This window comes from Vicia villosa, linkage group LG5 (genome assembly GCF_029867415.1).
Source record: "Vicia villosa cultivar HV-30 ecotype Madison, WI linkage group LG5, Vvil1.0, whole genome shotgun sequence".
Classification (NCBI taxonomy): domain Eukaryota; kingdom Viridiplantae; phylum Streptophyta; class Magnoliopsida; order Fabales; family Fabaceae; genus Vicia; species Vicia villosa.
The window spans coordinates 161,853,031-161,865,858 of record NC_081184.1 but is presented as its reverse complement, the minus strand read 5'-3'; the positions used below and the strand labels follow the sequence as shown (position 1 = coordinate 161,865,858).

Below are 12,828 nucleotides of genomic sequence, written 5' to 3'. Positions count from 1 at the left end.
GAAGCTCCGCCCGGCGAGTGGTAGGCGAGCCAGGGGCGAAGCAACTCAATTTTTGGCCATCTTTCTGCTCTGGAGCGCCCGGCGGAGCATCTGTCTCGCCGGGCGGAAGAAGATATTTATTTTGGGGTTCTTTTGTGTACTTTTGAGGTCACGTGGCCTGTTTAGTGGGTTTCGCCCGGCGAAGCTGTTCTTCCGCCGGGCGAATCTGGGCTGATGTGCCATGCTATATAGTGCTTGTTAGATATTTTGAGAACCATTCCATCTTTAATTTCTCTCTCTTGAACCAAAATATACCATTTGGAGTGAGAAAACCCTAAAACTTCCATTGTTAGTAGAATTCAAGTTTTTACCCATCAATCTTGGAGACTTCCATCTTGATGTTCATAAAGCTTGATAGTTTGCTTGTTACTCAAGTCACCATGGAAATGGGTGGCTAAACCTTCTTGGTGTCAAGATTAGAGGTAGATGATTTGCTTTTAGTTTGTATTTCTTTTGATCTTTTGTATGTGAACAAGTGATGATATATATATGGTAAAAAACCTTGTGTTTATTTAGTGATGAGATTTGTATTCTATTTGAGAAAATGTTTTCAAGTCTTGACCTAGGTTTTTTATCTATCAACAAGTAAAGTTTAGAAATAGCTTTGTGAGTTGATATTTACCTATATTAAGCTTTGAGTGTTGTCATTTTGATAGTTAGGTTGAGAGATCATTTAAGGATCAAAATGGCAAATTTCACAATATGGTTTAGACATGAAACATATTGAGAGGATTGTGATTATATGTATCATTCATGAGTTCACGTATTTGATCAAGAAAATACGATAGAAGCAAATCATCAAAAACAAATCTAATCTTGACATTCTTTTACCATCTTTTAAAACCACATACCAAGTTTAGCATTTCTTGCTTAAGATTAAAAAAATTATGTTACCAGAATCAAAACCAAACCCCATGATAACTTTAACTCACGACAAAATAAACTATAGAACGGCAGTGATATCGCAATAATCCCTGTGGAAACGATAAACGAAAAGTACCACAATACTAAACCAACAGTAACATATTCACACAATTACCGTTCATATTAGTTATTAATAATTCACTCACAATCATCACCAATACAATCATAACCATCACGAATTACAATTATAAACATCACCAAATATTGCAATGTGTATGCAATGTTCTTATCACCTCATCATCATATGCATATTTAATTTTATCTACTCGAAGCATTATTTTAGCTTTGTTTGTAATGTTTCAAACTCGTAGTATAAGTTGGATGATCCAAAGGTAGCCTCTTCTAAACATGTTCCACTTAGATGGGAGTTAGTTGTTTTACAAAAGATAATAATTATAAAAGTCAGCGGTGTCTTCTTACTTAATTATTATATGTTTTTCATACAGTTTTTCTTTAGAAGATTTGTTTTCTATAGATTGCTATTTGGTTTATTTAGTTTTTAAGTAAAATTTTCAAGAATAATTAGCTGAAAAAACTAATTGTAATAGTTAAATAGGAAGTCGGAAAAATACCTTGTCCTCCATTGCAAAACCTTTTCTCTTTTGTTTTATAAAAATTAAGGAAAACGGTCATGATGGATTTCATTTCCTTTCTGCAGGTTAATTGATGAGGAAGACGCAAAGGGTCATTATATTGTGGTTTTCATTTCTGTCAATCGATACAAAGGATTATTAATTGTTCATAGGTTTCACTTTACTTCTACTGATGTCAAGAACAAGCCAACCACTAGTAAAAAAATAACAATATAATTTAAAAATTTACACCCGATATTCTAAAAACGGGTGTAAATTAAAAACGTAATGGCAATTTTGTAAATAAAGTTTCATTTTAAAGACTAAGATGTGACAAATTACACTCTATTTATTAAAAATCGGGTGTAAATTAAAAATATTATTATAATCAGATTTCAATTACTCCCATTAAATTTAAAACGTGTGTAAATTTAAATTGTTTAAAAAATTATTTAATTTTATAACTCAACTTGACACCACAAATGGATATATCCACGATATCCAAACATTCGCATTGACGCATCTAAACAAAACCCATCATCCTGTTCATACAACTTCACTTGCGTCACTATTCAGATCACTCCATACACAAAACCCATCCATCAAGCAGATTCAACAGCGGCGCAATTCCCCCAATTCATCTCAAATCCTTCGTCGGTTTTGATTTCGATTCCTCTCAGACCCATCATCAACTTTGATTCTTCTTAAACCCTTCATCAGTTTCGATTTCGACCCCTTTCAAACCCTTCATCGACTTCGATTCTTTTCAAACCCTTCATCAATTTCGATTCATCTAAAACCCTCCATCGACTTTGATTCCTCTGAAACCATTCTTCAACTGCGATACTTGTAAAACCTGATCGGCTCATCAATGTTGATTTCAATTATTCCTTTCATGCCTTAGCCAATTCTATCAAACCCTATTGAGACATCACCCAATCATATGATTCTCAAACTGTTGAGGCATCAAACCAGACTCTGATTCAACTTTCATAAAACCTATCTCAAAATCACATGGCTCATCTCTTTATTCATCAGTTCTCTTCCGCATTAGTTTAGTAAATATTTGTCATCTTCTGCAATATGTAAATGAGGTTAGTGCTTGTTGAAATATGTTCGTTGATTCAAATTAACTTTCCTATTAGAAAAATTTATTTAGACTCTTTTAATAACTGTGTACATTCTTGATCCAATTGAAATTAGGGTATGTAATAGATATTGTTTTTAGAAATCTGGGTATGGAATAAATATTGTTTTCTAGAATACAATTGGACGCGTGAAGGAGTGCCTACCATGTTTGCTTATTCCTTTGATTTCTACAGTTTGTTGTTCTTATGTGCTGACATAACTTCTATTTATTAAAATAAAATTGTAATTGGACAAAGATATATGCTAATTTGTGATATTTTGATGTAAAATGGAAATTAAAATTTGTTTTTAGTTAAGGGCTCAGCTGAAAAAAATGAATGCTTATTGTGGTTATATCCCTGTTGATTTCAACTCAGTTGTAATATTCAACATCAAACACTAAAATCAAATTTAGTGTTGAGTAAAAATGAATGCATACCTTAAAATGGTTACCGATATTATCTTAAGGAGGATACTAGTTTAAGTGTTGCTAGAGATACCCACTATTTATAGGCCTATGAAGTGACATTGATGATAGTTTTTTCTCTGGTGTATTTGCAATAGTTTTTCCCTATTGATGTTTTAGGAATAAGAAAATAAAAGATTGTCCTTAGTTTTTTTGGTATGGTATGTCCTGTTTTCATTGTTGAAAATATCTTGAGTATTTTAAAGGAGTTAGTCAATTAAGGGATTCATTCTTGTTCATGTGAATCAGCTCCATTGAAATTGGCAAGTTTTGTATCTAATTAATGGTTGTGTGAATCAGCACCGTTGAGAATAGCTTGATTTTTTGTAGTCTTTCTTATCCAAATTCATCTAAAACAAATAATACCAACTTTATTTCTTGAATGATGGTACTGATTCTAGTCCTATATTTCCTTCATATGGCCTAGGAGGTAATTCTCTTCTTAGGAGTAGTTGTTATCTCAATGATGTTTGTTTAGGTTCTGATGACCCAATTTCTTGTTTAGGGTGGAAGCCTTGTCATTTAGTTGCAGGTTTCTCCATGTTGGACTTGGAGATACTTATGCAATTGTTGGGTCATCTAACAAAATTGAGATGATGGATCACTATCATGAACTCTTGAGATCTAAATCAAGTCATCTGCAAAGAATGTTGCTTCTTATCTCCTCGTGGCATCTAACTCTTGAGATCTAAATCAAGTCATCTGCAAAGAATGTTGATTCTTGTTTAACAAAGAATGTTGCTGCTGGCATGTTTTCTGGGACACAAGCGAAGTGTGCTACATGTGGAAAAACTGCATATCCATTGGAGAAGGTAAGATTTACGAGTCTTGGAAATAAATTATCACCACCTACCACAGACGTTGCTTTTAGGTTCTGGTGTGTGCGGTGTAGTTGTTGTAACAGTATTATTATATATATGCCACAAAATTTGGTGGATCTCTTGCATACTCTTGTGTGAATATAGAATATGCTATTTACTATAAATAACAATAATAATATTAAAAAATTTCACAAAAATAAATAACAAGTGGACAACAAAATGTTTCACTATCTTTTAAATAACAAAACCAATTCTTTTTAAATTAAGTTTATAGTCTTAGAAAAGACAACGTTATTATTTTAATTAAGAATTAAAAATCATTAACTAACTAACAATATTATATTCTTACTCAACAAGAAAACTAGTTGTTGCTGATGTGCAGTTCGTCACATATATATCTCACCAAATATATAAAATGTCTTTGGTACTAGAATCTAATTTGAGTTATAATCTACGTAAGTATGATTCTATCAAATCAAATCTGATTACAATAAATAATAGTATATCAATAAAAACAACAACAATTCATACATCCATATTTTTATGTTAGACATTTGGTAAGAGAAGTGATTAAGGACAGGGCATTTGATAGCATAATTAAGTTTATATTCATATTGGTTCAACTACAAACATATCTATTTACCAATAGAACATCGAACAAATATGTTTCCGCATGTAAATGCTGGACTATAATAGTATCAGAAGTGAAGAGTATAATATAATAAATTACGAGGTTTAGATTTATGTACAGATAAATGATTGTTCTGGACTTTTGACTTCTCAAACCAGAGAAACACTATTGGCCTATTGAAGAAGTGAATATGAGTGTATGTCAAATGATGTATCGAGTTCAATGATTATGCAGTTACACCATTTATGATGCAACAAAACAAGAGAGGAGAGAAAAACTATGCAAGCCCATATAAACATATGTTTCGGTAAAACAATTTAGAAATATTTGTTACGTTTTTATGCATTGGTACTAAAAATAAGTGTATATATTTTTACTTCAGGTTATATCAGATATTTCTCATGACGAACAGGAATTTTTTATGGTGGGCACTATTTCTGTACCGCTGTATAAAAAGAAAAAGAATACTGCACTTGCACTCCTTGAGTGTATATCTAGTTACAATCATTCACCTTCTCCAGCAACTAGTACTGATTATGAACAAAGTAAATTCAAGAGGAGAAATCGCGTCGAATTAGACGATAATAAGACATTGTCAGTGAAAAAAAAGTTCACAAGGCACCATAATGAATCACCTCATCGAAGTCATTTTTGGAAGAAGGATTATAATGCATCAACCGATAGACGATATAATAAAATGCAAAGAAAATTTAACAATGACATATGCTTTCTGGGTAAAAGAAATTATACTTTGACAGAAGCTGCACCGCTCGAAAATAACGAGGAAAATGGCATTGAATTTGAGATGCAGGAGGAAGGAACAAATTGAGTGATACTGAGGCCAGGGATGGTTCTTCTCAAACATCACTTAACACATCATGAACAGATACCTGATGTTTTGGAATACTTATTTGTTTCATATGTGCTTGATTTAATTCTTTTTTACGACATTTTCTTGAAAAACTTCAGGTAGAAATAGTGAAAAATTGTCGCGATCTTGGTCTCGGTCCTGGGGGATTCTATCAACCAGGCTATGCAGATGGAGCCAAACTTAGATTGATGATGATGTGTCTCGGTATGGATTGGGATCCTCAAGTTAATTGATGGTAGCAAGCCGCCGAGTATTCCTTCTTACTTTAGTAAGATGGTTATAAGAGCTATACAAGAAGCACATCAGCTGTATAATCGGGAATATGGAATAAGCTATGTGGAGGATATACTACCTTCAATGACTCCTGATATATGCATTTTCAATTTTTATTCAACTACTGGAAGGCTTGGTCTTCATCAGGTTAGCTACACTACATTGTTGCTAGCAATTTACATTTTTTGTTTCCATTTTAATACTACTTAATGCAGGATCGTGATGAAAGCAAAGAAAGTCTTCGAAAAGGGTTGCCAGTTGTGTCCTTCTCTATTGGTGATTCGGCAGAATTTCTTTATGGAGATCAAAGGGATGTGGAGAAGGCGGAGAATGTAGTTCTAGAATCAGGAGATGTTCTTAAATTTGGTGGTCATTCCAAATTCAGCACAAGAGGAATTGGTGAAAGATACCGGCATTTTATCTTCTGATTTTAAATACTAGCATCCTAAACATTTTGAGGATTTGGCATGATTCGTCCAGTGAATTAACTTTAGATTAAAATATTTATTGTGTCTTAACTTTAGATTACACAATTTGATTTCACAATTTTCAATTATGGCTTAAGTTGTTAATAACTCAGTCTGAGATAGTGTTGTTAATAACTCATATTTGCTTTCAGGATCCTGTTTGTGGAAGTGCACACTGTGGCTTGGTACCTTATTGGAGCTAGAAGCTGGGAAAGTTTGATTTAAGGGCTTATCAGGTATCACTATCTATCTTTTCCTGCAGATCCTACCACAGAATCCAACTCTGATGACACTTCACTCATTTCTTAGGGTGTCAATTTTTATTTTGGATTTCACTCATCTCATTTTGAAACTACAACAGAATCGCCAAGGACACACGCAAGCACGTCGTTGGATTTCAATTATGTCTGAGGTATTTTTAGTTAATTTGCCACTTAAATAGGAGCAGACACTTGTGTAATTCTGTTGATGAATATGCAGAAAAATCAAATAGAAAGATATAAAGAAAATCTAGGAAAATATATTGACTAGAATCATACTTCTCTATCATTACATATGTTAACTTTTGGTATTTTCATTGATTTTGAATGTGATAGGGAATTGATGATAAAGTGCTGGTAGAAATATTTCTTGAAGGACGAAAGGAGTTTACAACCATCATCCTTGATGTAGGATCTAGTTCAGATAGTTGTCCTGTTGCACTACTTTCAACGGCTTGGCCTGCAAGATTTTGCACGAATTGATGGATGGTTTTTTGCCTGATTCAGGTTGTAAGCTATCATCTTCTGAAAGTGACTTTGGAAGGTTTGAATCAGGTACCATAATATTAACCGACATCAACATGGTGAGATGATTTTTTCTCTTGGGGGGAATATAGATAATGGTTTACATTAATTTTGGTTATTCATTATTGCTGAATATATATTCGTTGCATATTTTAGTGGTATGGAACAAACAAGTTTTCTGTTTCAGCAAGCTTCTAAGCTATTTTCTTTTTGCTTTTTGAGCAGTGAAACTGAGACAGTGTGGAATTGGTGGAGTTGTCATTGGAACACAACAAGTTTGTTCGGCCTCTTCTTGACTACATGCTTTTGACTTAGATGGTTTTTGTGAATTTGTTTGGACTTCATGTAAAATATATGATTTTGTTAGTTGTTCTTTGATTCAGTTATCTAATCAGTTTTGTTAGTAGTTGTCAACCAGGGAATACATTTTTGGATTGTATGTTGATATTCTTTTCTTGATTAATACATAATTCTTCATTATTTTTATGTCTATGATTTTCTAGTATTTGAAATATTATTCTTAGTACAAGAAATATGAAGAAATGAGATAACTAAAATAGGGTGCAATGTAGCATATGAAATAGGGTGTAAATAAAATTAAATATAATATAATTTGTTCATTCATAAAGGGTGTAAATAAAATTAAATATAATATAATTTGTTCATTCATAAAGGGTGTAAATTATATTTAAAAAGGATGTAACTAAGAACGTATTTACACCCGATTTTTATTAAAAAGGGTGTAATTAAAATAGGGTGTAAGGACGTACTTTCACTCGATTTTTATTAAAATAGGGTGTAATTAAGAACGTAATTACACCCGATTTTTATTAAAATAAGGTGTAATTAAGAACGTAATTACACCCGATTTTTATTAAAATAGGGTGTAATTAAGAACGTAATTACACCCGATTTTAATTAAAATTGGGTGTAATTAAAAACGTAATTACACCCGATTTTTATTAAAAATAATGGGAGTAAATTCGTTTGACATTTCTCACCCGGTGGATATACACCCGATTTTTATTAAAAATAATGGGTGTAAATTTAATATAAAACGGGTGTAAATTAACTTTTTTGTACTAGTGAACCTCCGACGAGAATATTCTCAAAATCATCGAATTGGAAAGCAGTTGCGCTTAGGAGCCAATTAAAATTGTGTTGTAAGCTTCATATATCTTCTTTCATTATATTGATTATTATAATAGTAATTTTGTGTTTTTATCTTACTTATAGATAGATCTTGTCTTTTGAAAATGATTATCTTATATCTATAATTTTTCCCTTGCCAATTAATATTGTATTATAGTGACCTATTTTAGAGATTTTTCGGTCAATAATTCGGTCATTAAAGGCGAAGTTTCTAGCAGTGAATGTTATTATTGTTGTTGTAGTTGTTGTTTAGACTGAGATTGAATGTTAAATGGTGTTGTTTTTATTGAGATAAATACGTAATAGATTTATTATTGATGTTGTTGTTTCGTTGAGATTGAAATTGTTGTTTTTGTGTTGTTGATGTTGTTGTTGTTTAGTTGTTATGACATAAAAAAGTTTCAAATGTTATATGTGGTTGTGATTGAGAGTGGGAGTGAGATTGAGATTGAGATTTTTTTGTGCTTTTATGTTGTTGAGAATGTTATATATTGTTGTTGTTTTATTTTTGTTGGGACTTACTAATGTTTTGTTTTTATAATATGACTAAGAAATTTTTTGAATATTATATGTTATTGTGATTGAGAGTGAGATTGGAATTGAGATTGCTTTTGTGTTTGTGTTGTTGAGAATGTTATATATTTCTGTTTTTATTGTTTTTTTGTTGCGACTTAACAATGTTTTGTTTTAATAATGTAATTTATCAAAATTTTGAATGTTATATGTTGTTGTTGTTCCCTAGATGATGCAAAATAAATTTCCCTGATTGATTTCACGTGCTACTTTTTATTTCTTTCAGCCCAATATGTTGTTGGGGAGTCCAGAAGATTCGGGCGCACTAATGAGATCAATGCTCCAACAGGACCACAAGAGAGGGAGACGCCACGTCTCAACCAAAAACCTTAAGGTGTTAGGTAAATGGGCCATCTCTCTTATAAATCCAACATTCCACCCATTCATAGGCAGTGTGAGACTTTAACCACTCACACCTGCACCCAACATTCTCCCCCATAAATGTGCGTCTCCCACATCCTATAACAGGATCCAACATCGGATCCAGCTCCCGCTCCCCCGCTAAGTCGAACCAGAGCTCTAATACCACTGTTAGGGAGTCTGGAATAATCGGGAGCACTAATGACATCAATGTTCCATAACCACAAGAAAGGAGACGCCGTCTCAACCCAAAAAAATAAAGCATAGAGAAAAAAAAGAGGAACAAAATAACAACACAAGAGATTAACGTGGAAACTCTAAAACTCGAGAAAAAATCACGGTCGTTGTCAATAGACAACTAGAGAATAACATTATGTAAAAATTGTTGCAACACATAATTAGGGGTGGGAATAGGCCAGGCCGGCCTACAGGGGCCTATAGCCTAGCCTATTTAATAAAAAGGCTAGACTTAGGCTTTTTTAAAAGCCTATTTAATTAAATATGTCAGACTTAGGCTATTAAAAAAAGCCTATAAAGCCTTATAGGCCGGCCTATATATTCATATATATATATATATATATATATATATATATATATATATATATATATATATATATATTAAAGATAGTATAAATATAATGGCCTATATGTGCATATATATTATAAAAAAGACTAAATAGATTGGCCTATATATATATTAGAAAAAAGGCTAAATAGATTAGCCTATATATGCATATATATATTAGAAAAAATACTAAATAGGTCGGCCTATATAAGCATATATATGTGTCGACCTATAATGCTTCTTAAGTAATATGGATTAATTGAAAACCTTAATGAGAAACAGGCTTTTAAATAGGCTTTCAAGTCAGACCAGACTTTTAGAAAGGGCAGGTCAGGCCAAAAAAAAGAGGTTATAGTAGGCCATAGGCCAGGCTCAGACCATGTAAGTTTATCGTAGGTCTGGCTCAGGCCTTCTAAAGCCTTGCCTAACCTAGCCTATTTCCAACCCTACACATAATATACCATCAAATACCCAAGGCCCCTAGTACACCCACACTCTCTAAAACAACTATTTAACTACATCTCACAACACTCTACTATAAGATTATAAGAGAACAAAGAAAGTCAAATACAAGCTTAAAGTATTTTTGACTAGTGTATATTGTAACAAAGAACCTGAATTCTATATATAGTCTTGGACTCCCCCTTCTTTCAGAAAACTAAGTGATGTGGGACTTAGAAGAACTTGAATCCTATATATAGTATTTGAATCCATCTTCCTTCACAAAACTAAGCGATGTGGGACTTCTTCAACATGTATATTTTCAAATAACCCCGAACAATCTCCACCTTAATTGAAAATAATGCATAAGCTTTCATTGTCTTCACCGACAATCATACTCCACCATAAAAAGTATAGTCACCTGAAGCTATACCACTCCAAGAATTTTTCCATTGTCTTCACTGATAATCGTAGTGTTAAAACTATTATACTCCACCTAAAGAAGAGTATACTTCACTTGAAGTTAAACAACTTCAAGAATTTTCACATGTCAAAAATCGGGTTGAAACTTTATAGTGCAACTTCTATGTTGGTAGGAACCTCTTCAACCATCGACATAATTGTGCACCTTGTGTAATCTTGATTGTATCAACACATCTTTGACTTGAAATTTCCACAAGTCAAAAATAATTCTTCCATCAATTTTCTCTAACCTAAACTGCACAGCGGAACTTGTGACTATAGCAACTCTTTCACAACAATATCCTTCTTTTCTGATGTGGAAGATCAGACAAAGCTTCAATCATAGAGAATATTAAGAACACTTATTCTCATATCGAATTAAAAGCTCTGATATCAGTTGTAGGAAAAAACAAAGCATAGAAAAGTTTTTCGCAAAATCAAGGAATCAAGTCATGAAACATTTCATCAAAACAATTCATCATCAAATCTAGGAGTATGGCACACTAACAAGAGGACTCCACACAATGATGACAAAACACCTACATATTGAGAAAGCGGTAACATGTTTATTGTTCACTTCCAAAAATTTTATTGATGCTATAATATGCTATCAATTAACATGCTTATAGTGACTTCATTGTAAGTATAAGAGTGCGCCTAAGAGGGGGGGTGAATTAGGTTTTCAAAAATTTAATCGGTTTTATGAGAATACTTCTAATAATTTTTGGTTAAGTGTTTGAAGGTTTTTGTAAGGTTTTTTTCTTTTCTTTGGTAATGGTGATGAAAGCGATAAATTGCGGAAAAGTAAAGAACGCAACGATATATACTGGTTCCCCTCACAATCCGAGAGTACTCCAGTCCCCTTTCAAACACGAAAGAGATTTCACTATAGTTAGAATTATTGTACAAGCCTATGCCTACTATCTAACCTATAGGGTGATCAAAGGTTCTTAACACCTTTAAGATCAAATCAATACTAATGTGAATGAAGAACAATCCTCTTCAAACACAACACTTACTTCCAACAATCCTGGATAGTAAGGAGATAATACTTTTGAATTTATACAAGAGATTTAGATGAAATTTGTATAGCACTATCAATCTTGGATTGATCTTCTTCTTCAAATAAACAATTCTCAAACTGAATATAAGTGTTCACAAATAATGTATGCATGAAACTTTGAATGAATTCTCTATGAAAATGTGTGTAGAAAGTTTCATATAAAAAATTCTGGTTTGTGGACACTTGGAAATAATGAAATTTATGATTATGAATTGTTAATGAAGAAGGTGATTTTTGAATATGAAAGATGTGTAATATATAGTGTGTAAAACACCTCTTCAAAAGGTTATTTTTCCATGAAACAATGCAATGTTTAAAAGATATAAAGACAATTTCGTTTGAGTGTAAAATGCAATGGAAAAACACACTGGTTCAGTAGGAACCGGTTCCTGCATAGGACAACCCGGTTCCTGCTGAACGTTACAGCAGAAATATTCAAATTTTGAACGTGGGAACCGGTTCCTGCATAGGGACAACCCGGTTCCCCATAGTAAACCACAGATTGCTGAAATTTGAGAATGCTGGGAACCGGTTCCCCCATAGGGACAACCCGGTTCCTAAAACCTTTATTTTGAATTTTAACTATGAAAAAGGTTTTAAATGAACTCTTTGATATATGAGACTTGTTCATGATTATGATATGCATGAGAGTATATTTTGTGAACAATTATATGTCAAAGTGAGTATTGTTTATACCTTTGCCATTTATTGCTTGATTCTTGAATCTTTGTTATTTCTTCAAGACTTTGAAATTGTGTGTTCTTTGCTTAAGACTTGAGATTCTTTTTGCACATCCTTTATGAAAGCTTGATGTCCATATTGTCTTCATCAAAACAAAACTATGCTTGAGATGCTTTGCAATTACATTCTCCCCCTTTTTGATGATGACAACCAAGACTTGAAAACGTTTTTGAAGAGAGTTGTTTTGTGCTTTTGAAAAAGTGTTTGAATCAATGCAAGGCTCCCCCTATGTTAGAGACTCCCCCTAAATCCATGATTCCTTGATTTATGGTGATGAGTTTCATTTGATAATTTTAACAATGGCCTGCATTTTCTTTGAAACAAAACAACAACAATACAAGCATATCCTTCTCCCCCTTTGTTATTATCAAAAAGGATGGGGAAAAAGCGAGAAAAAAATATGTGAAATATAACACACACAATGTAAAGTACCAAAAGGTTAACACACAAATGAAATACTAGAAACAATACGAAACGGAGTTTTTTACGGTTAC

General features: G+C 32.7%; 1 protein-coding gene and 1 pseudogene across 1 annotated transcript; both read left to right on the top strand.

The window, feature by feature from the left end:
• The first annotated feature begins 2,034 nt into the window (after positions 1-2,034).
• Positions 2,035-5,835, top strand: LOC131603600 (uncharacterized). Its single transcript, XM_058875965.1, has 3 exons — positions 2,035-2,629; positions 3,635-3,941; positions 4,964-5,835. Exons 2-3 carry the CDS (start codon positions 3,879-3,881, stop codon positions 5,408-5,410), a joined length of 510 nt encoding a protein of 169 aa, XP_058731948.1. The 5' UTR covers positions 2,035-2,629; positions 3,635-3,878; the 3' UTR covers positions 5,411-5,835.
• Positions 5,521-7,457, top strand: LOC131605891 (uncharacterized; annotated as a pseudogene).
• The last annotated feature ends 5,371 nt before the right edge of the window (positions 7,458-12,828 follow it).

Coding starts and splice junctions, on each gene's coding strand:
- LOC131603600 (XM_058875965.1), top strand. CDS start 3,879: ATGTTTTCTGGGACACAAGCGAAGTGTGCTACATGTGGAAAAACTGCA. Junction 3,942..4,963: donor CTGCATATCCATTGGAGAAG/GTAAGATTTACG, acceptor TTTTTACTTCAG/GTTATATCAGATATTTCTCA.